Here is a 27,200-nt window from a genome sequence, read left to right on the forward strand (position 1 = left end):
GTTGTCTCTTTGTATCTCATTTCTCTCTCTCTCCTTTCTCTGTCTTTCTCTCTTTCTTTGTCTTTGTTTCCCTCTTTCTTTGTCTCCTCTCTGTCTCTTCATCTGTGTTTGACTAATTCTTGCTCTTCTCGAAATGGTTCTCAACATTTCTTCTGTAGACTGAGTGGGTTGTCTATTTACAAGAGGGCTAGGTACATCCCCCCACCCACCCGCTGGCGACGCCTCAAGTTGGGACTCGAGAGCAAGATCGGATCGAAAAGTCTTTTCCTTTTTTCCCTTTTAAAACCAATCTTAAGCTCACTAATGGAAAGGTGACAGCTTGCTAATTGAACTTTCTGGCTCGGTGTTAGGGGAATTGTTTGGAAAATGGCGTTTTCTTTGAGTAGGGGGACGGGGGATAGGTGAAGGGAAAACTTAACTTTTCAAGAGCTTTGGTGGTTAAGAGGCCAGTGTTGTAATTTATGCTTGAGTTACAGAACAGAAATTGAGATAATTTTCCCAATTCCCCGGTGCTAGAAGATGGCGTTACTGTAGGTTTTACTAATGGGTGCGACATGTCAATGCTACGTGGTTACTTATGTTCCGTTTCTTCTACTGAATAGACAACGGGATTATTTTGTATATCGCGTTTTGTTTGTTTCTTTGCTGTTCCTTTTCTACCTCTTTATTTTTCCTCTCTCGCCTTGTTTATTTCGTTCCAGGACAGTATATTTTACTAGCATGTTTGGGAAGGATTTCTTTGTACTGCTATTAACAGTTTCGTGAGTGTGTGTACAGCTTGGCCAAGATACGAATGCTCCTGTGGCGCTTGTTCCGCAACACTCCACCCTTATCGGGCATCCTCTGCCAGGAAAAACCCAAATAAACAACTAAATAGGCTCGTTAGTCCTGGGTTCCCATCCCGTTCCTCACCAGAGCGCTCAGAACCAAAGAATCAATCACAGGCAAGAACTTACTGAAATTAATGTTGCAGGGTGATTGCTGAAAACTCGCAGAAATGGGCTTTATACATTTATTTACAATTCAACAAAACAAGGCTCGGATTCTTCCAATAATTCTCAAATTTACATTATTTACATTTCTCTAACTTGAGGAACCGCCTCGGGATGCTCTTTCTCATGGGAGTCCACTGGAGACCGAAGATCGCTCTCCCTTCTGCTATCCGGTTCATAAACACACTCTGTCCTGTCCTCTGTCAGAGGCCATATTTATACTTCCTCCCTCGTCGCACGGGGAGGGCTGAAAGTTCAAATCTTATTGGCTCTTTTAAACTACACTGAACCATGGAAGAAACCCAAGCATACAGAGTTATACACAAAACACAAAAAAAGAAACATAAAACAAACACTTTTCGTAACACGCTGTATGCGAATTTTCAACCGTAAACGAGCGGAGGGTGATGCAATCAGCTGTTTGCATTGCTCCCGTGTTCCTGAATTGTCAAATTGCGCAGCACTCTCGAAAGGCTCGAATTAAGGGAAAGCACTTTAGTTCGTGAGTTGGCCGGGGGCTTTTCTTATGTTGGTTAAGCTCAGCGGCGCAACCACAGGGGGTGCAGGGGGCATTGCCCTCCCCAACCTTGGACGGAAATGAGTTCTAGAGGGGCAAGGTGGGGCAAACATTGACGGCCAAGTGTACCTGCAGGAGCCAATTACTGCCCACAACTTTAAATTTTATGCAAATAAAAATAATTTTCGTAAAATTTTCTTGCTCGCTTCGCTCGCAATCCATCGTACTTTTCTTAGTCTTATCAACTTCAGAACCGTAGCTAGGGGCAGCTGCAATTGGCCCTGAGCGATGAACGATCTAAATGAAAATAAGTTGTACAATTGATTGATTGATTGATTTGTGATTTTAAGTCTACTTTGTGCACAGAAAGGCTAATCGGGACTGGACCTAACAGTTTAGAGTGGGACCCGAACCACTGTGCCATGTGCCTCCATCAGGTATCGAACCCGGGACCCCTTGATCACAAGGTGACGATGTTACCACTACACCATCAGGGAGGCACAAAAGTTGTAAAAGAGAAAATGCATTGTCGTCCCGTGAAATTATTTGCACCCTATTAAATCAATATTGATTTCAGCCTGCAAACAAATTGGATCCAAAAATGTTCTTACTCGCTTCGCTCGCAATATTTCATTCTTCTCTGTAATGCATTGTAAATTTCCAGACAGAGAAATAAGACTTGTCTTAATTGATTTTATGTTGAATGCATGAACAATTATTTTGAGGAAAGGGAGCGTGCACATTTGAGACAATTTATGTAATTTTTGCTGTTGGTTTATTGTGAGATGGATGAATTGGTTGTGTAATGTATTTAAATTATATATGTTGTATATAATATGTATTAAGGAAACATTGAATACATACACAATTTAGTGTCCACGTCGCTCCATGTTGCATATATGTGAAACATATATCGTGCATGAAAGTTATACATGTTAATGTAAAAAGAATTATATTGGGAATGCATTTATCAAGCGTTTTCTGTCTTTGAAAAACAGTTTGTGCGCTTATTTTCCATTATTAATGTGAAATTGAACGTGTTGAAAAAATAATTCAAATTGTTTGTTCGAACACAAATGCTTTAGCACCAACTTCTACCCCTTTTTTGCATAATTTACGAGGGTAATAACGTTTTTGATACTACTACCAACTACTACTACTACTAATAATAATGTTGGTTCCGGGTTTGAATCCCGGCTTGGACATGGATGTTTGTGAGTGTATCTTCATCAATTTCATCATATGATCACTCATCCCAATCTTCGCAAATTAGCCAAAAATGCCACAAGAAGCGAAGTAAAATAAATCAAACCAACAATAACAATAATAAGTTATAATATTATTATTATTCACATTATTGTTAACATTATTTTATTAAAGTTATTATTATTTTAATTTTATATTGGTACGTTTATCCTGGTACTTGCCTCCCCACCAGACAAAAATTCGTGGTTGCACCTCTTAAGCTTCTAAAGTGGATATCTCGAGAGTAGGTTTATCGGGTAATAGATAAGTAGAATATGCATTTAGTATGCGTACTTTTCGTTCGTATTTTGCGCGAGTTCTTATTCGAGTAGTCTGTTCTCACTATGAACCAAGAACTATTTTCCAAAGCCACGGAACCATGTTCTTATCTCTGTTGACTTGTTACTTTCATCTAGCCGTAGTGCTTTAGTGCCGAAGACGCGGTTGGGATAAAAACGAGAAAGTATTCCGAAATGTGAGCACTGCAGCACGTGAGACAAGGGGGAGGGGAAGACCCCCCCCTTCTTTGATGTTCCAAAATATCAAGCATCGTGAAATTAACATGGAAAGCGCCATCACTCCACGTCGTCTTCCCGGTAAGCTTCCCTGGATAAGGATCCATTTAGTTTGACGCGAAAATATTTCCTTGTTTTCTTCCGACTCGTTTCTTTCGTTTGTCATTTGTTTCCTTTTTCTCATCCCTTCTTTTCTTCAACATCGTCTTCGGAGCTTCTCTCTCCAGTCTCCGCAGTAGAGAGTACTTAATCTTTCCCGAAGCCCTTCCTGTTCGAAGCAGATGCGAGGCCATGGGCCCAGGCAGTGGAAGACTTACGCGTAACAGAAGCGTTTCCTACTCTGAAGAAAGTTGCTAAATGTGGGCAGGGCCGTTTTGAGGCTCCGTTGGAGCTGTTTTGGAAGTGTGGCAACCAAGTAGTGTGTTATTACTCAAAATGATTTATATTTTTAAAATGCATTACTAAACCGAAGGTTTCCATTCCGTAAGTACTAGCCTGAGAGATATCAATGGTCTTAACTCCTTACCAATTTCCTTCAGGTCCATATTTTCCTTGCCCTTTATGTAGGTATCTTACCACTAGGTTTCCCAACAGGGACCCTGCAAACTTTTCTATCCTGTTCTTAATTGATGGATTGATTTATTTAGTTTATTTTACTTTGCGTTTTGTGCCTCTTGATTAATTTGCGAATATAGGGATGAGTGATCAAATGATGAAATTGATGGACGTTCATAAACAACCAAGCCCGAGCGGGATTCGAACCCGAGACCCTTGGCGTCGCAGCGCGATGTGCTTACCACTCTATCCTGTTCTTACGTGTGTTCAGTCAGCAGTGGTGCAACCACAGGGGGGCAGGGGGCATTGCCCCCAACCTTGGTCTGAAATGAGCAACGGGGGACAAACATTGACGACAAAGTGTACCTGCAGGGGGCAATTGCCGCCCAGAGCTTCAAATTTTATGCAAATAAAATACTTTTCGTAAAATTTTCTTGCTCGCTTCGCTCGCAATCCCTCCTGCTTTTCTTACTTAGTCTATCAAGTTCAGAACCGTAGCTAGGGGACGGCGGGAGACAGGCCTGGGCGCCGAACGATCTAAATGAAAATAAGTTGAAAAATTGATTAACTGATTTGTGTTTTTTTAGTCCACTTTATGCACACAACGGCTAATTGAGACTGGGCCTATAGCTTAAAGTGGGTTCCGGACCACTATGTGCCTCCACCGGGTATCGAACCCGGTACCCCTTGATCACAAGGCGACGGTGTTACTACAACACCATCGGGGAGGCACAAAAGTTGTAAAGGAGAGAATGCATTGGCGTCCCGTGAAATTATTTGCCCCTATTAGATCAATATTGATTTCAGCCTGCAAACAAATTGGATCCAAAAATTTTCTTGCTCTCTTCGCTCGCAATTTCTATTCGTTCGCTGTAATGAATCACGAGACAGAGAAATAAGATTTGTCTTAATTGATTTTGTTAAAATTGCATGAACAATTGTTTGATGAAAGGGAGCGTGCACATTTGAGAGACAATTTGTCATTTTTGCTGTTGGATAATTGTGAGAAGGATGAATTGGTTGTGTAATGTATTTAAATAATATGCTGTATATAATATTTATTAAAGAAACTTTGAATACGTACACAATTTAGTGTCCACGTCACTCCACGTTGCATATATGTCAAACGTATATCGTGCATGAAAGTTATGTTAATGTAAAAAAAAATATATTTGGAATGCATTCATCAAACATTACTAATAGAAATAATAATGTTTGTCCTGGGTTCGAATCCCGGATTGGACATGGATGTTTGCGAGTAACCATTCATCATGCCATCACTCATTTCCATCTTCGCAAATTAGGCAAAAGTGGAACAAGAAACGAAGTAAAGTAAAACAAATCAATAATAAATAATAATGTTATAATAACATTATTATTATTGAAATTAATATTATTATTGGTACGTTTGTCCTGGTACTTGCCCCCCTCAGACAAAAATTCGTGGTTGCGCCTTTGGTTCAGTGGCGTACCTAGGTTTTGTGAAAGGGATAGTTACGTATGTATTATTTTATTTGTCAGTACTCATTTTGCCATCATATTCTGCCTTTGACGTCCTTTTTGTTATATATAAAAGTATATATACTGGGCCAAAGTTCAAGGGTTGTGGCTTCCCACCAATTCCCCTTCGGCACGCCACTACGTGGAGTGTAATGGGTGACTTTCTCGTTAGCAGCCAAACGTTTTCCTCCCATCCACTTGGTACATCATGGAATACATTCTTGCAGACTAACGAGGCTCTGGCGGCTGGATTCTTAGCCATTATAATCCTATCCTGACCATGGGTGTTTGCGATTAGACTTGCATCAATTTCATCTTATTACTTTTCCTCCTCATCTTCACGATTAGCCAAAGGTGCAAAAAAGCGACGTAAATAGGCACTTGTGACTAAAATAAGCAAAAACAGCCACGCTAAAATTGATACATTCCTGCGAGATAAACCTGAAACTGTTTTTAAATGTAAAAGCTTTAATTTTCTCGCCAAGGAACAAAAAGGGCAACTACTTATTATAAAACAAGTCCCAAGAGTTCAGCCTACCCAATGTTCTTCATGTTTCATGACAGTACACCATGCGGAGACCTCAACGAACATGCAGGTTTGAACCAGGAAACAATATACGTTAGACCGAGAAACGTGGTTGGCCACACTGCAATAGAATTATCCCCATGCCATTTTTTTCCAATAGCTCGCCTCAACCCTCTCTCAAAGGGTTTACCACGTGACAAATGATCTCTGTGTCGACTCATCTCGAACACTCACTGGCGGGAGTTTGGGAAAGAGTTGAGGAGGGTGGAGGGACTGGTGCGGAACGCCATGTATTAAGAGCATGTTATTGGTTTTGCCGGCGCTAGCTTGTTTGGCCTTTAAATAGACTCGACTCCCGGTTGATGCCTGCAGGAATGTTCCAGTGCTCCTGTGGGATGCTGCGCGTCGCTGGAATATCTCTGCAACTGCATCTCCTCCTCGTATCGGCAATCTCTACCGCCGCTTCTCTCTCTCGCATGGGAGGAATGTACATTACGCCTGATGGATGGGCGTCCCACCAACGTGGAAACAAAAAACAATCGAGGGGGGAAATGAATTCAGCAATAAATCCGTCTTGGAGCCAGCCCGGCTGGTTGATTTGTGTGAAAGGTTTCCGACTGCGACCTACTTCCCTGGGAGGGTTTTTATGTCCGAAAATCTCCCCTCTCGAAAACCCAATTTTTTTTTCTTGTCGCGCTGCAATGCTCGGGTCAGCAGAACACCCACCAGGCTATCCTTCATGCCTCAAAATCCTGAAGAATGGGTTGTCAGGTTATGGAAGCAAACACTTAGCGGAGAGACCACTAACCATTAGTGCTGAACATCCCTAAGTTGTCTATTACCGTCTGTCTCTGGTAATTTCGAAGAGCATACCCGAAGAGCGCATCGCTCAAGCACCAAATAGTTCTCACTGACAACGCTAGTTAGCGTACTGAATTGACAGGTGCTTCGCCTGAACAAATAAGGTTCGAACAGGCAAAACGAGCGGTATACACTCGAAGCCCAGAAGCCATTGCAACGACTCTTTCTTTTCGTGAGAATGGAAGAGGGCGCTGAATGGAACTGAACAATGCAGCTCATGTGCACCAGGGGTTGGTAGGGAAGTGCCAAAAAATCATAAAGATATAGTTCTGCATGCGTGTATTAGTCAGAAGGTTACACTGGCAGTACGAAAACAAAGGAGGCGCGCATAAAGCGCCCTACGAACCCTCAAAGTAGTCCCTCCCAGAGCGTGCACAACACGTTTTGTAGTTGCTATGACTTTGTGTGTGTCTGTAATGTCAATGTAGCTTTGTGACTAATACACGCATGCAGAACATCGTTTCTCAACCTATGGGGCGCGACCCACTGCTGGTTCCCGTGGGGGCTTTTGGCGAGTCGCGAAGTCCGACTCGAAAATGTATTACTGCGTCTTAAAAACCTATTACTAGGGAGACAAATTTATGGTAAATAAAAACTGAGGAGAGCGGTAAATAAAATGTTACATGAGCGGTATATACCAGCGGTGGAAAAAAAAAATAACAGACTAATCTTATCGCTGTTACAGCTAGCAAGTTCAATGAAACTGAAAGTTGAGTAGACATTCGGGGGAAGAAAGGAATGCAGCTTGACAGGGAGCAAAGTTTTCGAACTGAGATTATGTGCATGGGAAATTCCAATTTGCAGCGTCTTCCTGGTGTGATCCAAGATAAAACGTTCTTCAGCTGCAAGTGGCAGGAAACTTTAGGCAAACGTTTCGTTACAAATCGACAGTTTGCGCTCACAACGTCGATTGCTGGTTTTTGCGTGTTTTCTACTTAATTTGATGGCATTTCACGGTTATTTCGCGAAAAAGCGTTCATTTCGTGGAAAAGCACACATTTCGCATTACTTCGCGAATAAAACTCATGCATATTTCATCATTGGGGGTGTAGTTACGTTCGGAATGTTCAAAACTGCATATATGTTTTTCACATTTCGCGATTTCGCACATCGCGAAAATTCAATGTCCCTACCTATTACATTTAAATTACTAAGATATATTGTTTCAACAATTTAAATTCAGCCCGTGTTGTACAATAGTCTAAACTACATTCTGTTATTCGGGCTCTACCATTGCACATTAGTCACGTTAGTTCGGCGAGTTAAAAAAATGAATTTCAGCATGTGTGTTTAGTTAGATGTTAGACTAGAGAAATTTAGTCTTTTAAGTTACATATTTACTTTTCTAGAATGAAATATGTGTAATTTGTTTAAGCAAGGTAAAATAGGGCATCTTAATGTACTAGATGTTAGCAAAAATATGATTATAAAGTGGGTGCACACCCCTACAAGTAATTCTACCGGCGCCAATGCTTATGGGTCCCATGAAGTGTTATACCCTTCAAGGTGGGTCGCGGACTGAAAAAGGTTAAGAGCCACTGATGTAGAACTATTTTTTTCCTTTTCTACCAACCCCCAACCCCTGGTACACATGGCCTGCAAGAAAATTTGTTGCCATTGACTTCTGGGCTTCGAGTGTATACCGCTCGTTTTGCCTGTTCGAACATTCGCTCAAGCGAAGCTCCTCTCAATTCTGTACGTTATCTAGCGGCTTTGGTGCGTACTAGTTGGCACTCGAGCGAAATCCTATTCTTTCCAATAAGTTATAGTACGTATTACATATGATAATAATGATGCGATTATATATTGTTAGATGGTCGCAGGGGACGCGAAATATGCAACCCACAGGCTGGCAGTGTGCAGCTGTGTGCTTCCGTAACACGGCCATTATGGTGAAATTGCATGCGGGTACGATTAAACTCTCCGGCCTGGATATGCGTTCATGGCTGTCGCGACAGGAAATCGAAAAGGTCGAATTGTCCACGTTTTACTTCGAGAGAGAGAGAGAGAGAGAGAGAGAGAGAGAGAGAGAGAGTGAGAGTGAGTGTGTGTACCGTGACGCTGGTATATTACGTAACGATGCTAGAGAAATAAGGGCTGGATTTGATTGTCGTATGATACTCGTTCTGCATTTGTAAGTGAAATTCCATTTTGCATACGGGTTGTTGTTGTTGTTGTTTGTATTTTTTTGTATTTCGCCTCTTTACTTTCCTTTTCTAACCTCTTCAGTTTAATCGGTACAGCGAGGATGAATGACTGTGATAATACATGAGGAAACAAACGCAATGAAATAGGGGTCCCGTGTTAGAATCCCGGCAAGAGTGTTCTTTGTGAGTGTCCCATTATCACTCATCCTCATCTTCGCGATTAGCCAAACGTGGCCAAAAAGTGAAGTGAAATAAACCTAACAAACACAGTGAAATGTCCAAACGTTACCTGCATTCGAACCCAGGACACCGTAGACTCAACACCTTCACTACTACAGCAGTGTATCTCAACCACCGGGCCCCGAGAAATTCTTCTGGGATTATTCCATTTAGTTTGCGCAGCAATTTTGATTAACAAGTATTCTGTAGTGGAAACATTTTCACCAATTGGAATTTTTGTGTGTTCAAAATGCAACATTACAATGAAAATCAGAACTTTTTTTTTTTTTTTAAAAAAAAGGAAATTAATGATAGTTGAGCAATGTTGAGATGGATCTGAAGGAAATCTGAAAGGATGGTCAAGCTACCAAAGGTAAGAAGGTCTTCGTATCAATTTTCGGGTTTTGGGATGGCCGAGAGTGGGTTCTTGAAGTTAAGGAAGCTGTAACAACAAATATTATGAGCTCATGTTTGCTAATTCTCTTTTCTCTTTCTTCCTGTATATTTATTTCCTTCTCTTTTCTTTTCTCACTCTGCTTCTCAATTTATTTGTCTGCCTTGTCTTTTTCACATCTCTTTTCTCATTCTCTTTATATTTTCCTTCTCTCCCCTCCCCATCTCTCTCCCCATCTCTCTCCCCCTCCCCATCTCTCTCCCCATCTCTCTCTCCCTCTCCCTGTCCCTCTCTCTCTCCCTCTCTCTGTCCCTCTCTCTGTCCCTCTCTCTCTCCCTCCCTCCCCCTCCCTCCCTCCCTCTCTCCCTCCCTCTCCCTCCCTCTCCCTCTCTCCCTCCCCCTCCCTCTCCCTCTCTCCCTCCCCCTCCCCCTCTCCCCCTCTCTCCCTCCCCCTTTCTCTCTCTCTCTCCCTCTCTCTCTCTCTCTCTCTCTCTCTCTCTCTCTCTCTCTCTCTCTCTCTCTCTCTCTCTCTCTGTGTCTGTATGTGCGCGCGTGCGACATTCTACAGAGCATTTTCTGACATTCGCTACGATACTCGCCGGCAAGCGGCTCGGCGTCAGCGCTTGTCTTTCCCGGTGAACGGGGTCCGCGACAGTCGCTAGAGTCGGCTATTAAAATTACAGTTTTCATATTGTGTATTAATCCTTGACTACAGAAGCTGTTGAAAATGATTTCCCTCTGCTGCAACACATTCCTGGCATTTCCGAAGGAAATTGGCATTTACACGTGCAAGTTCGTCTACCGTAATTCTCCCGATTCCTCGTACAATACTCTTTTAACTCACGGATGGTGTGCGGATTGTCTTTGTACACTTTATTTTTTAGATTTCCCCATTTTTCTTTCCACTTTTATTCAGACTCAGTTACTCTAAACTTCCTTACGGGTTTAATATAGTGGTCCTATGTGGAACGGGAACACCAGGAAATTTCGTTGCAAAACGTCGTCGCAATTCCTCTTTCCAAAGTAACACTCGACAAGATAAATCCTTTGTTGTAATGTAAACTTTTGTGGTGCCATATTAAGCTACAATCTTCAACACACGGACACGACACAACACAACTTCCGAGGGAGGATTATAATGGCGTCAGTCTGCAACGTCAACAGAATGGGAAAAAGAGCGAAGGCAGGGAGAGCAAAAAAATACAGACTGTAGCGTGCGACTGTCGCGGACCCGTTCACTGGGAAAGACAATCTCTGACGCCGGGCCGCTTGCCGCCGAGTCTCGTAGCGAATGTCAGGGAATGCTCTGTAGCTCTGTTACAAACAAATGTGAAAGTTCCTCATGTAAGGTTATTTGCGTGAGCAGAGACTATTTCACAAGTTAGAGCCCACCTTGCCCCTCCCCTGGTGACGCACCCCTGCAATGTTGCAGGGCAACGAGGCTTTGGCGCTAGGACTCTCAAGCAATTTTCCCTCCGTGAGGCATGCACTGTGTCGTCCATAAATATTTGTGATTGTTCCTTCATCCATCACCATTCATCCTCATCGTCGCGATTAGTCAAAAGTGACAGGAATGCGATATTAAATGAGGTGAATGAAGCCTCTTTTCGGTACTACACTCTCTCCCGGGAGTCTGTGGAGCAAGCGAACGATAGCAATGAACGTTTGATAGGGGAAATGAGTGCATGGAGGGGAAAACGCGGCTACAGCTATCTGTCGTTTGCAGAAGAACGCACTGCTTTGGTCCGGCCACTCACTTTCTCCCCTTCTCTAACGTTACGCCCGGCCGTGCAATTACATATTCCCAAGATAAGAGTGTACGAACCCTCGGAATCCTGAAAGTATGCAATCACACTGCACGGATTCATATTAGCAATCAAGGAGTTGACTTTGCAATTACTATAAACAATATATGTGACCTATCTACCTATAAAAAGGAGGAAGATTCCCTTTCGAATATTCCTCAACAGAGTAAGAGGTAGAGCTATTGGGAATCGCGTCTGCCAGCAATATCGTATGCTCGCATGTAGCACATAGCTCATAAAATATTCATGCCAAACCGACGCTCCATATGCCCATTATCCATACTCCCAGGCGCCAGACATCCATTAACATATGCCATCAGTGTAATACCTATCGGTGTGTATTGGCTGACAATAACCTCAGTTTATTATTCATTAATAGTTGTCTTCAAACCAATATTCTATGTTACACTTCCATCTACAAATATCAGTGTCTGTATTTAACGAAGCAGAACATAATTTATTTCTAGGTGTTGACAATATAATATCAGCAGTGTAGAGAAAAGTTGTTTTAATGTGCAATTACAAATTAATTTGTTTGTCTATTATGCTCACAAAATGCATATACAATGCAAAAAACTAAATGCAATCTATAATGCACAAACTACGACCTCTATCATGAATATAGTTCAAATACCTTCAACAAAGAAAGCAAAATTTAAACAATTATTTTTACTAATTTGGTTAAAACTATAGAAAATAATTAACAAGTGGACAAGTCGAGATATAAGCATTTTATATTAGTTAGTTGGGCCTCTCGATGACACACTGTTAACGCCATCGGCTTGCAATCAAAGGGTTCCCGTGTTCGATCCCCGGTGGAGGCACATAGTGATTAGGATCCTACTTTAAACTGTAGGTCTAGTCCCTATTACCCTATTTTAGCATAAAGTGAACTTAAACTTTTACTGTTTATTTTAATAGTTCATTGTACACTTCTGTTCACATAAAGTGGCATATTTTATAAGACTGAACAGTTGAAGTATGTGCCACTTTATCTTAACAGGAGTGTACAGAATGTTCTGATCTGCAACCTCATTAATTCGATTCTCTTAAGTTTTCATTTGCATTACTGGTGAAAATGTAATAATATAAGTCCAGATGTTGCAGTTTAGTGTTTTTCAACCTTTGTGAGACCGTGGCGCGATAAATTCCCTCAAATGTTGATGCCTGATCGCAACAATTTTAGTAGTAAATACTTTCTAATTCTTACGAAAGCCTTGTACATTAATTAATGTGTACAATTGAAATTAAATATTAATAAATAACGGTGTGGTCATAAAGAGTAATACTCCTATTATGCCTAGGCTTGTATAAAATTAGGTTTAAATTAGTTGGATCTATCATGATTACGTTTATTTGGTAAGTTTTGATTATCCTTCCACATTCATCTTGGTTTTCCTACAAGTCTCTTACCATTACGTTTACCAAAACTAGCCGTAATATGGCTGTCTTCCTGATCTTACTATTCTAATATTGAGACGTCAGACAGTTGAAAGATTAAATATGTGTATGTGTGCAGTGTACATCTTAGCATAGACATTCCCTTCTACTGATGTTGTATTTTGCTTTCCAGTCGCAGATCCTGGAGAGGGTGAAGCCGGACCGCGTCATTGTCACTAAACCAGAAGAAGATCGGAGACGCAGGACCATCATAGTGGAGAAGAAGAATGGATCCTACGGCTTCACGCTGCAGGTATGGTGGTACTACTGTGAGAAGGCAGTCGGCTTCTAGCTAGATATACTTTGCCCCGGTAGTCTCCGGAGCAAGCGATCGAAAGCAAGTTCTCGTGAGGGCTCGACTATTGAATGCGTGAGAGAAGTGAGTGCACGTTTGGGAACTTGTCTGCACTTACCAGCCCACTAGCTTTTTCCCCTTCTCTACTGTTATTATCGGCGTTGCTGCAGAGACTCCCGGGACAGAGTCGTTAACGGAGGCGCCGTGGCTCTCTGTCTACATTTTGTTGACAGATCATATGAATACAGGGTGAGTCAAAACTCCCTGACCACATCTTATAAAATGAAAGAGAGTGTAGATTCCAGCAATTTGCCATGATAGTAATATGTTAGGCCTAGGGAGAAACTTTTTGGTGCATGTCATGACATCGTCCGCCATCTTGGATCCAACTTAATTTCTTTAAATGAGAAGGGGGCATGTGGGGTATGGTTTTGGGCTAGAATTTCGCTAGGAATTCAGTGGTGAAGTCAGATTTATGAAAACTTTAATGATAAGGAAGTTATGGTCATATGAGAGTTACATAATGAAAGTTACACAATGTGTTCAATATGCTGTCCTTCTTGTGCTATGCACATGTTGAGACGGTTCTCCCATGCTCTGTGGACACGGAGAAATATCTCAGGTGTGATTTGTGCACAGGCATCCAGTATCCGTTGCTCCAAGTGACCCACATCCCGAATATTTTCGGCATACACGATTGACTTCACATGAGCCCACAGGTAAAAATTGAGTGGGGGATCAAATCTGGTGATCGTGGAGGCCATTCCACTGGAGGTCCAGATAGTGACTAACTTGTCACCCATAATGAGGTGGTGCCCCATCCTGCTGAAAATATGAGGAGAAGCTGCCATTCTCCGTCAAAACTGACTAAAATGTTCTTGTAACAATTGAAAGTAGCCCTGTGCATTTAAATTGTCATGAATGAAGGATAGGCCAATGACACGTGTCCCCCAGACCCCGCCCACACCATAACCTTCCCAGCACCAACAATATTGCTCGGATCTCTCCACAATGGGTTTTCGGAGGACCAATACCGCATGTTCTGTTTATTCACTTCCCCATTCACATAAAAATTTGCTTAATCAGAATGCAGAATATGCAGTACAAAGTGTGGGTCCTGGCAAATTTGCTCCACAGCCACTCACAAAACTGCATTCTCCTATCTGGGTCGTCCTCAGAGAGATAGTGCTGCATCTGCAGCTTGTATGGGTATCACTTAACCATCTTTAACACCCTGCAAATGAAACTCTGGGTGACACCACATTGCACAGACGTTCGATGTGTGCTGCGCTGCAGAGACTTTGCAATCAATGCTAGTAGCACTGCCGCGGCTGTTCCTTCGTCAGTGGCAGTTCTGGGCCTACCAGAATGTGGCTTGTCCTGGACTGTACCGCTCTCTTCGAACCTGGTCAGCAATTGGGACACTGTAACGTGCGACACTGGGTTCCGTTGAGAGTTCCATTCGTTGAAATCACGAGCTACAGCACTGGTACTTCTGCCCCCCCGCCCAGCTTGATGATCTGGATTCGTTCAGCAAAGTTTTCATAAATCTGACTTCACCACCGAATTCCTGGTGAAATTCTAGCCCAAAACCATACCCCATATGCCCCCTTCCCATTTAAAGAAATGAAGTTGGATCCAAGATGACGGACGTTGTAATGACATGCACCAAAAAGTTTTCCCCTAGGCCTAACATATTACTATCCATGACCAATTGCTGGAATCTACACTCCCTTTCATTTTATAAGGGGTGGTCAGGGACTTTTGACTCACCCTGTATTTTGGAATGATAACAATGCGGGTACACACGCACTTAGTAAGTCGCTGTGATCCAAATATAGGACTACTGTATCAATGCGGTGAACAGCCGTGCAGTCGATTCGTAAAATATATGCTTTAGAACTGGATGTAGAACCAATATCTTCATAATTATGAAAATATTATTAATAAGGAACATTTCTGTTATTACTAGCCTATTGTTTTCCTGTCTGTGCTGTCGACCTCAGTGGCGATGTGGTTAGCACAGCACACTACGACGACCGGGATCCCGAGTTCGAATCCCGCCCTGGGCATGGGTATCTTTGTGAGTGTCCCTTTGTCAATTGCGTCATCACTCATCGTTGCTATTAGCCAAAAGTGGCAGAAAACTAAAGTTAAAATAAACCAAATCAATCAACCTATATTTTACCACCTTTTACTTCACTTGTCGTTTTTTTTAAGAATACTAAGCCAAAAGAGCGAGTTAGGACCCCACAAACCCATCCTTGGGTACGCCACTGATAGCTGGACCTCCTAAACTTGGTTCTCTTGTTACAAGAAGGAAGCATCCCCCCCTCGCCCATCCTTCCCGTTCTCAGTGGCTGGTCGCTGTTAGAGGATTTCAATTGGCCAACAATTTCCTGTCTTGCAATCCATTGTGGGTAACATTCAGCAGTCGATCCGCAAGCCACAAATTGGTCCCCCATGGGCGAAGGCATCCGCCACAGCTAGATAGATATTTCTCTTTTATTGCTTCCGGAAATGAATCTGTCCGTAGCTCGGCTAAGTGGCCAGCGCTCTATTGAGACAGCGTCGGGATTTGTGGTCCGTTGTCCCTTCTGCGCTGTACTGGATATTTTCCAATAAGTCAGACTTTACCAGAACAAACAAGTAACCGTTTAAAAAAGGGGGGTGTGCTGCTGTAGGCTGAATTGTCTGAAATTTCGATGTTGGTACTTTTACCACTTGGAATTATCCTGATCTACTTTTGTCTGATGTTTCAACTTTAGTAGTGATAACGGTTATCGTATTGCACAGGAAGTGTCACAAAAATGCCTCGAAAAGAATGTGACATGACAATGAGTAATGTAAGTAATAACTTTTTCATATTTCGTTCTCGGTGCCGTCTCGAAGATATTTTGACTCGATCCCTCGCATCCTTCCTCTTATGCAACCCGCAAAGCTTTAGTATATTTCGGGTTGCATAAGTTCCGGGCTGCGTTAATACACTCTTTCCTACTTTCAATTTTGCCACTGATCACTTGCACTTTGTAATCTAAGTTGCAGTTTTATCTCTTGGGATAATCGCGACGTTGAGTATGAATTGGTGAATCCGTCATGACAAGGCATGATAACGTAACGAAGGGTATGACACAATAATAAAGTAGCTTAATTTAGATTGAAATTATTAAGCACTGTGCGAATTGGGCTTCTTGCTTTAGAGGGTATGCCTACCCAGTGGCGTATTTGTGATTTCATTCCCGGGGTAGAGTTTTTGAGCACGAAACTTCAATTTACTAACTGTAACATATACAAACTATTGCCTTATGGTTCTAACCTAGCATTCACCAATTTACACGTAATTTAGAAATCATATTTGCATTCAAAGAAAACCCAATCTCGTACACAAAACTAGCTATCCAATGCGTCCAAATTTCTATTGCAAAGTTCAACATTAATTTCCATCTAACCTAACTACAAATTTCTTGTGAACACTTTAAAGCATGTAAATTACCAGCACTATGCCATGAAAACAAGTGGAAAGCAACCTGGCTTCGTGAGGTTGGTCAGTTGGAGAATGGTGTAATTTAATCCACAAGGCTCCTTACTTTTCAGCAGGGAAATCTTTGATGACTGGACCATTAATGGACAAGAATGATTTTTCAATTTTGTTCGTTACACAATTAAGAATGGTGTACTACATGGCTTCAATCTAATTTTCTTTGAAGTGAATAAAAACATCCCTGACAGGGATAAAAATACTTTCTTTTGCCGAGGATTTTTTTTTGGTGTTTGGGGGAGGATACCAGTCATCCCCCAGTTAATTCGCACACTGATTATACATATATAGCATACTTACAGGCAAACACATACGGTTTTCCAAGTATTTGTCATATAATGACTGCACTAACAGTGTGATCATAGTCACAACACGAAAGTACTACTATTAACAGTAATTCAATAGTCGTGTAAATCTGATTCCTCGATCCGGGATAAAACTGTTCCTAGAAGGAACCGTCCTCGTTCTGGAGGACTCTTTGGCTCCGCTTCGTGGCGATTTGTTGTTGTTGGTGGTGTCGTGTCATGAATCCTCCCTGCAATTTGAGAATCGAGCGGCTGGGGGAACGATCTAATGGGCTCCAGATCGACGGATGCTGCGGGAAGTTTCGGAGAAGTTTATTGAGATCGACGGGCGGGGAAGGAGGCTGCAAAGATGTCAAACCGTATCGAGGAGGCTTGGCCACAACGCTAAGTTTCTTGGAGAGGAAAATGTGCGAGGGAGAATCGTTAAAAGATTACAGCTCCGTTGACGGAACCAGAGAAATCGAAAGAAAATAACATAAAAACAAAGAAGAACGGAGACGAAAAGAGAATGGAAAGTATATAGAAAAAAGAAAATAGAAAGAAAGTGGGAAAGAAATAAAGCATGAAGAAATTGAAAGAAAGACAGTCCTTCCCTCTTTGTATTTTCTTTGATATTCTCCTTTCTGTTTGTCATTCTCTTTTTTCTTTATTTTTATATATTTTGTCTCCTCTACTGTCTCCACAATGTGACGCAGTGGCTTTGAAGTCGGGGATCATAAGTTCGGATCCCGGGAAAAGCAATGAACATCTACAAAGAATGGACATGCGGAGGCCGAGATTCGAACCCTGAAACCTGGGTGGCGAAATTGATAGCCGATCACTTAACGTGCTCCGCCATCGACCGGAATGCTTACTTTGTCAATTAAAAACGTTTATTCTAATGCTTAGGTTATGTTTGATGGGAATGTGAAAGGAAAATTGACTAAGCCATGCGTCAAGCTAAGTTTGCAGCAGGTTTTGTGTATCAATCCGCGCGAGAACTGAGCTCAGAATCTTCCGTGCCAGTCTTGCCTCAACCGCCGAACTGCTTACATCGCAGACAATGAGAAAATTCACAGTATTGCCAACCGCACAACACATCAAAACCCGCATGCATGTTAAGCGGAATGTATTTCTGCTTCTTTTTGTGTCCTGAAACATAAAATTTTAGAAGTGCTTTCTGCGATCAAGTACATACCTGCTAATGGATATATTATTTTGTCTGTATTTTACAAATTAAATAACTGTTTTCTTGCAAGTATGCAGTTGTGTCGGAATAGAACCCGTCTCAGTGGAACTATATTCTGCGCGCACGTTTCGATCTACATATGCGAAAACCTGTTGCAAAGTTGACATGACGCTTGGCTTAGGATGCAGAGCTCCATTGTTCTCTCCTTCTCTCTTATTATTTCTTTCTCTTTATCATTTATTTCTTTTCTCTTTTCATTCCCTTCTTTGTTTTAAATTTATTTCTCTTTTGATTTTCTTTCTATTCCTCTTTCTTTATCCCTCATCGTGTCTCCTCCTTATTTCTATCTTTTTGTATTTTCTTTGATCTCTTTCTGTCTCCGTCTTTCTCGATCTTTTTCTCCCATTATCTGTCTCCCTATCTCTCTCTCTTCGTGTCCGCCTCTTTCTTTCTTTCTACAAAGTGTACATGCGTAAGGATCACCTTAGAGACGACAAACTCATTTTAATTTCCCTAATCAAATAACTGAAACGTCCTACTGCGGTGACATTTTAAACTGATGTTTAAAAAAATGTTGATATTTCAATCTTATCACTATCGTCAGCAGGAAATCTCTACCAAGCTCTGAACATATATACACCAAAACCACATCCATAGCAGCGACAATGAAATATACATTTGAAAATTGTCTCTGCAACTGTGTTTTAATATACAACCAACCAAGAGCGTATGTTTAAGGATGAACAATCGATATTTCCTAGTGAGAAAGAACTTGAATAGATATTTATGAAGCGTGGGGTTAAACGGTTGAAAGAGCACACCCGCCGCGTTGGTTCTAGGAATTTTTTTTTGAAAATTCTCTGTCTCCGAAGTGGAAACTCCAAAGAGAAAAACAATACCAGTTTCCAACGATATCTGAAGGAAGTCAGAAAGGATGCGATGGAAATAACTTTGTTATCCAACCATAACGAGGAAACTGTAGTTCATAATGTTCTTGGTGAAGAAGATAACAATCTTTGCAGAAAAGTATAATACGACAAATGGCAAGGAATGGAATGGAAAGTCAAGACGAAAATATCATCACAATTAACCAAAAGTTACAACAAAACGAGGCAAGATAAAAAATGAAATTTCATCGCCCGATACTTGATGAATACTTTGTTACCATACTGTATTATTGCAATTAAAATAATTTCGATCCAGTAGATATACTGAAGCTCAAGTTGGAGTTGTGATTTCGACATTGTGTGTACTCGCAACTTTATCCTCACCAACAATTTAGTTTAGATTCACGCATAAAGACGTTTAGTACTTGACTAGCAAGTTTACATTATTCACGTCTAGTAATTAGAGATAGTACTCATTGCTCTGGTAATCTGTTATAGCTCCGGATATCGATAGTCAGTTGTTTCAAGTTGCTTACTATCTTTTCCTTGGTGATTCAGTTTGTACATGTATGGATATCATTATTTTTCTAAAATGTTGACTGTACTTTGTTGGTTTCTAATGAGAAGCTTCTTTTCCATTTTCTTGGGTGTATTTTGCCCATTTAGTGCTTCTACACTGCTTTATCAGTGTCAAAATTGTGTCTACGTTACCCTTTTATAAGTTCTATGTCAGTGACGTAATGAGTACAGAAAAAGAGGCTCATATAATTACCTTTTGTATCTGAAAGTCCCTAGGCGACTGAGTAAGATTGTCGTTGCCTTTGATGCGAAAGTCTTAAGACTTAATTTCAGTGACGTAAATTGCTCTCCCCCTTTAGCACACGGTTCGTCAGTTCCTAATTGCAGGCTTCCCTCTTTCTACTCCGTCCTGTGTCCAGAGACCTGGCAACTCTGCTAGAAGAGCTCGATGCGAGTTAAGAAAAGTAAATCCGAAACGACGGAAGGAAAAGGATTCGATCACTTAATTCCGCTGCTGCTAGAGGTCTCTGACTGTCCAGAGTTCTCTGGGAGATTTCAATGGTTCCGACAAGAAGGAAGAGAAAGAGATTTGCATGGGCTTTTTAACGGAAAGAGCTGCAGTAATTAGGTTCTTATTTATTGAAGGATACGAATGGGACTGCATTCGTTAATGTCGAACTTCTATGTAACTTGATTTAATACCAGGAAACTTTAGCATATTTAAATGTGCGAGACAAATAGAGAAATATAAGAGTAAGGTAGAATCTTTAGAGGTGCATCCGTCAGGTTCTTTGTGGTTGATAATTTGGGCTAATTTCTTCGTGATGCAAGTTCGAAAGAGCCTCGGAAATTTGCACGAAGAAACTTTTTTTGCAGTCAGTTCTTCCAATTATAGATTTTCAATGATAGTCCAAACATGTGTGGACTCATATGTAGGGAATTAATGGCATCAAACTGTTAAAATTATGCACATTGGTCATCATCAGAGTTAGGATTTTTAGGGGAAAATTTCATTGGGAAAAAGGAAGGGAAAAGGTGCTAAAATAAGACCCAAAAAGGGGTAAAAAAGGTGCTGATTGGGGCAAAAAAAGGTGCTGATAATTATAGTACTTATTAAAACTTTCCCTCCTATTTTATTAGTCTAAGCTATTCACTCAAAGCTGTGTACACATAACACACACATGTTGTGTTACAGTTATTCACCAGAGTCGGGGAAAAACATTTAAAATGTGAGTTTGTTTCTTTTCGGAGATAAAATATCTTTATATAAGCTGAAGCTTCTCTCTACATCCACAGAAACAAGTGGGGCAAACTTAGTATTCACTCGGAATGACAACTCTGTGGAAGTGGCAAATTCCAAAACATCCGGATTCTTGTCAAAACTAGCCTCAAGTTTGTCTCTGGCAAAACCATCTAAGTGCCCCCTCACAGTAGTAAAGATATCCCATTGTTTTTCCTTTTCGACGCCTTGTTCTTGTAAGCTTTTGATGGCTCTCGACAGGTACTTGTAGGAATGTACACAAAATTGTTCTTTTTGTAAATCATCTATCTTGTCTGGGAGGAGAAGTTGCTGTGCCTTGGAAATTGCACCTGCGTCGGTTGAATCCAGGGAAAGCACAAACTCCTTATTTTTTTTTCAAAATTTTCACACAGAAATGCAGCACACTCAATCCATGATCCCCAGCGAGTAATGATGGGGAAATGTGGCAGGGGCAGGCAGGTAGTTTCTCTGTAGGCAAGAATGCGACTCGGGGCCTTAAGGAGTATTTTCTTCAGGTCAAATATGAACTCATTTACAATGTTGTATTCGTTCCTAATAGATTCAGAAACCCTGTGAAGGGCAGGAGCCAAACAGGTTACATGCTTTAACTTAGGGAACAATGGCTTCAATTGGTTAAATGCCGAAAGTATGTAGGGAGCCTGGTCAGTAACTACAGCAACAACGTTTTCGAACTGAATTCCACCGGGCCACAGTTTTTGACAGAAATCCATAAATGACTGCATCACTGTACTGGCATTGGTTTTCTGCAACTCATACATGTTTACTAACATGGGCTTAACGTCCTCACCTGTCAGAGGAAAAATCAAAATGTTCAAAACACATCGTTGCATTGAGTCTGTCGTCTCATCCAGAATGACACCTATATCGCAATCTGACACTTTCACCTTAATTTTACGAACAGTTTCTTCATACACAGGTTCAATATAGTTTTTCCTTAACGTACTCTCATCGGGCACTGACAACAGTGTGTACTTTTCAAGGAACCCTTTCAAGGCTGGATGGTTCACCTTGTTGAGTGGAATCCCCGCCTGTGTAAAAGATGCACACAAGTCAACATTAAATTCCTTAAATTTGGTTCTTGGAAGAACACTGCTCAAATGCATTGCGTGAGAGAGGCTGCCGAGATTTACTTCCTTGCAGATTCTTGTTCTTTTGATGCTTAGAGCTGGAAATAAGTTGCTGGATGCGATTTCTCTGGTGTTTTTCATCTAATGTGATTCCCATATCACAAACCGTGCATCGAATAACAGTTCCATCACTTGCTATGAACTCGTGCTTAAATTCTTGAGCCAGACTGAGAAATCGGCATGGTAAAGTACATGCACTAACAGGATCTAACAGAGTGAAAAAGCAGGTACGGTACTTACATCCACAAACAATATCTGTCCACTGCGCATGCATGAAACGTGAAACCCACCACTTCAGAAACACATTGTTGCTTCACTGCTTCCAAGACCAAACTGCGTTTCCTTCTTCCTTCTATCTTAAAAAAATAACTGCGATCTGGTGCATATCAGTAGCCGTCTTTCCATTGTTGATTTCAAATAGGCAACAATCAAGCACAGTTTAAATACATTCAATTTCAGTTAACAATGTGAAAACATTTTAAAGAGATAAGTGTCGCGAAAAAAGAAAATAAAAATTCAATGATTTGCTGAGGAAATATATTTAACAACACCAGTAAAAGGACACAAAAAGGGGAGGAAAAGCGATTAAGAACACGAAAAAGGGGGAAAATAGATAAATGTCCCAGAAAAGGGAGGGAAGGGGAAAAAAGGTGCTGGAAAATTAGCTCCATTCTCACGTTGAGGCAACGTTTCACACACTGAGTCCTTCCAGAGAGGTCTCACTGTCACTACGAAAAAAAGGTGCGCACCTAAAAATCCTAACTCTGGTCATCATTGAAAACTCATACTCACAAGACAAGAGAGGAATCTGTGCTTCATCTCAGGATAATATTTAGATCCTACTAAACTTAATAATATTAAGAAACTAAAAAAACATGTCAAAACCAGGTATGTACAAAATGAAAGACCAGAAATATTAGCAAACTTGTAAATATCATGGTCGTATTTAGAGGAGGGCATAGGCGCCGACTCCATGGGGCTTAGGGGGGCTCGAGCCCCCCAATGTTAATTATGTTTGGGCAAAGCCCCCCCAATGTTAATGATGTGAGGGCAGAGCCCCCCAAATAATTTTGATAAGAGGATCTAATGTATTATTTTTCTTCTCTTGTAAAGTTTATTCTGAATTGTGCCACATGAACTTAACTTTAAATACATATTTGAAATGTTCTAGACCATCAACTTTGGGGGGCTGAGACCGCTAAACCATCAACTTTGGGGGGGCTATGACCGGAGACAGCAAAACACATGACTTAATTACTATATACTAAGTATATAATTATTATTTACTATTTTACATATATTAATCAGAGACATAATGAATTTAGCCAACGACTTGTTAAAGACTGTTTGGGAATCCCCTAAAAGAATGCAAATATTTACGAATATTATTGATGTGAATGAGAAGGCTGGCCATACTGGACTGCGTCCACTTTGCCCTCGTCGGTGGACGTTGAGAGCCTCCAGTATGCAACAGATCTTAAAGAACTATGAAAACCTTCTCAAAGTTCTTGAGAAATTTTCTGAAGAAGATTCTACTGACGCAGCATCAAAATGTGCTGGATACCTGGAGACAATGCTTCACTTCAAGACATTTTTCTTTCTCTCCCTCTACTGCCATGTGATGTGTCCAATAGAAGAGGTAAACTGAAATATTCAGTCTCCACGCATTGGTGCTACAGAAGTGGAATCAAAACTAAAATACTTGACTGACATCTTTCAAGAAAAGCGAATGGGTTTTGAGCAGTTCTGGCTGAAATGCACAGAGGGCAAATCAAGCCTCGTTGATGAGCCAGAATTGCCCCGGCAACGTCACGTCCCTAAGAGACTTGAAAATCCTGATGCTGCCAAACATCACAAGTTCTACACTCCAAAATAGCATTATAAATCAATATACACTGACGTGTGTGACACAGCAAAATCATGTGTTAAACAAGGACATGAATGTACAGGACTACAAAAAGTAACAGCCGTAGAGAAAGAATGCATCTCATCTGTGAACAGTTGCACAACAAACTTTCAGCAAACGCGAGAATTCTTTCGGCAAGATTTGGATGCCGATAGGCTCTCCTTACACATGTCCATGCTTGGTGTTATCGCCAAACAGAAGAAAGTGGTTCTAACTATCATGCGTGACATAAGGAAGTTTCTTTTGCAATATACCACCCTCCAGGAGCCAAATTCATGATGGTCCTCCGCACTGTGCCAGTGACGACAGCCACAGCCGAAAGGTCATTCAGTGCTATTAGCCGACTAAAGACATATTTGAGATCTACAATGACGCAGAAGAGACTAAGCAGCTTGGCGGTACGAGTACTCCACATACATCAAACTGTGCTTGATAATTTGGACCTGAGACCGCTCGTTGATGAGTTCATAAAAAATAACCCACTGCGTAGAGCAACTTTTGCTTTATTTTTAAATCATGTTCATATGTTTTTGTTGTTTATGTCACTTTATATCTTAGTGTACATGCTATTTTTTTTATTATTGCAAAATTAAATTTAAAAAGTAATATATTGTAGCAAGAACAAACAAGTAAAACTATTTTCCTGCGATTTGTGTTAGCATTTATGTAAATAATTAAATAAAACTGTTAAATATTCATTATTTGCAACCCATCACATGTCTGTTGCGGACATTAAAACACACCCATGCCCTCGCCGGGACTCGAACCCGAGACCTCTGGATCAAAGCGAGTTGAGTCGACCACCCAACACGCTCGGCTACCGAGGCCAGCATAAAACTGTTAGGTTGGTCTCTTAATGTAAATACATACTTTTCAATAAAAATGTTAATTGTTATCTAAAAAACAAATGAGCAGACACAAAAGACATAAAGAGACTTTGAAACATTTCTAAATGTTTTTCCTGTTACATTTCATTTGCATGAGGAATATAATAGCTGTTTAAAAACTGCTATACGAGGACGTAATTTTTATTTTTAAAAAAAGGGAGTGAGGGAGTCATTCATTCATTTATTTCAGTGATCAGAGCCCCCCCAATAATTTTGACAAGTCGGCGCCCCTGGAGGAGGGTTAGGGTTCAACCCCTCCCCGAAACTTCTGGCAATTTGGATTAATAAAAGTTCATAAACCAAAATTTGTAACACATTTTCAAAAAATTATTCGAAGTTTCACAAAAATACAACAGGGAGACAATTCTGAAATGATCGAGCTAGAATTTTCAAACATTTTGAATTCTGAAATTTGAGCGAAACTGGTTTAATTCTCAGAATCTCACAGCCCACCCGCGACCCCTTCATTTTCATTTCTGCTGTCTTCTTTTCAGTTGTCTTCTTTTCAGTCCTGTTCCTGGATCAGATTGAAAATTCCCTTGTGATTGTCCCAAAATTCATGTATCAACTTTTAAATTCCCTGTTCGATAAGAGTTTAAATACCTCTTTATAAGAGTTCAAACCTAGGATATCCAGCTTCGTAGCGCATTACATTCACTACCCTTCACCCAGCGGTCGATATAGTACACACATTTAACCTATATGCGGTCGTATAAAGCACATACTTGTATAGTGCATAGTGGTTGTATATAATTCTGTTTGGTAGGAACAATATGAGCGTCGGAAAGTGGGATCGAATTGGTTCATAGAAACCCCCCCGAATTGGCATATTTTATTGCAAGTTACAAAGTAGCAGAACGTTTGTTAGTTTTATTGTTAATAACGGAAATAAGTCCAGTTAGTTAGTATTCGTACAGAATTACCAAAGAAAAACGGCGTTAGATCGAAAAATTGACGTTGCAATACAAGCACCAGGTTATGTTTTACCATTTAATGCAAAGAATTACTAGATCCACAGTTTCCAAAATTCCAAAAATTAAGTTTTATGTTAATGATCAAACATAAACTTTGACTAAAATTTATCTTACTTTTAAAGCTTTTTCTTGGGGTGTCTAAAATTTAATAATAAAATAGAATAGCTCTGCATTTCAGTACACACTGAATGAAACGTAAAAAAAATAAACAAATAAAAATAGTTGAGCTGCATATTCACACTTCTGATGGATTGAGTAGAAAAGTCTCCTCAAGGATATAACGACAGCAAGAATAATAATACGTTTGGAATCAATTAGTTATTATGAAATTTTAAGTATTATTATTAATTAATAATTATCATTCCTATTATTCAAATTTCTTGCAACGGCCATGGAAACAATTATCAGTGAACTCCCCCCCCCGAAATTTTTCTTGCCTACGGCCATGGTAAATATAACTATGAAATCCTGCCCTTCACTACTCCATAACGTAAGATCTACAGTGTTCCCCGTGAATCCATATTCCCCTAGGTCAGTGGTGTGCCTAAGATTTTCCAAACGGGGGTAGGGGAGTACGTACATATTTTTTTAGTACGGCTCTCATTTTCCCATCTTTTCCTACCTTTTACGTTTTTTTATATGCTGGGCCAGAAGAAGGAGTTATGACCCCCACCAACCCCCCTTCGGCACGCAACTGCCCTAGATAGCAAGAATGAATGAAACTGATTTTGATTTAATTTGTGTTGTTTAGCGTCGCTTTTCTGCCACTTTTGGCTAATCGCGACGATGAGTGATGGTATAGTGAAATTGATGAAGGGACACTGACAAAGAACACTCATGACCCGGCCGGGATTGGAATCTGGGACTCCCGGCGTCATAGTACGCTGAGATAACTACTACGCCACGCAGTTCGGCGAATGAAACTGATTTAAAATGTTAATCAGTGCCGGACTGGATGCACTAATAGGTCATTTCGTTACTTGGACGCCTTGATTGAAATACCCGACTGCTTACAAAACGTGATCCATGTCGACAAGTCTTAGGATGAACGACTTATACAAATGCACCTTCTTACATGACATAACGTGATTTTATTTATGTAAAGCTCTGTATCGAATTTCATTAAGAATCAACTACGTTCTTGCTTTTTTTACTCACGTTTCGCAACCCTACACCTTCCCCACATACTTGACATCATCTGTCGTCAACCAATATCCCTTCGCTAACCGTACCGGGGACACCTGTATATACCAAACCTTAATCCTTTTGTGGGCGATAATTTCCCATGCAGGTGGCAGCACTTTGACAACGCTTACGTCACAGTAACGTCACGAATGCACCCGACGCATCGTAAAAAACCTCCCCCTCCGTGAAATCGATAAGCGAGTGGGGCTGTAGCTTGTCACGAGCGGTTTCGCAAGTGCAGGTTGAATGTCTGGCGCGTTGCATTCTTCAATGCCGTTATCCCATTACGGGACGAACATTACACACATTTTCCATTCAGGGTGGAGAGGGCTGGATCGAATTTTTCCCTTTCTCCCGTTCAGGTTGAAAAACGACAACAGCTGGTTGCCCTACTTCTGGCAAATGTTACCC

The 27,200-nt window shown here is 40.9% G+C and overlaps 1 protein-coding gene across 2 annotated transcripts in view; it reads left to right on the forward strand.

Annotated features, from left to right (window-relative positions):
* The window catches only part of ssp6 (PDZ domain-containing short spindle 6), a 149,575-nt gene that overhangs the window by 94,175 nt on the left and 28,200 nt on the right, over positions 1-27,200 (forward strand). For both annotated transcript variants that reach the window (XM_083122039.1, XM_083122040.1), the window contains exon 2: positions 12,850-12,969. In XM_083122039.1, coding sequence (XP_082978165.1) covers positions 12,850-12,969 — 120 coding nt within the window. The remainder of the gene's footprint in view (positions 1-12,849; positions 12,970-27,200) is intronic.

The sequence above is a fragment of the Lepisma saccharinum genome, chromosome 5 (assembly GCF_977018435.1).
Source record: "Lepisma saccharinum chromosome 5, izLepSacc3.1, whole genome shotgun sequence".
NCBI classification, from domain to species: Eukaryota; Metazoa; Arthropoda; class Insecta; order Zygentoma; family Lepismatidae; genus Lepisma; species Lepisma saccharinum.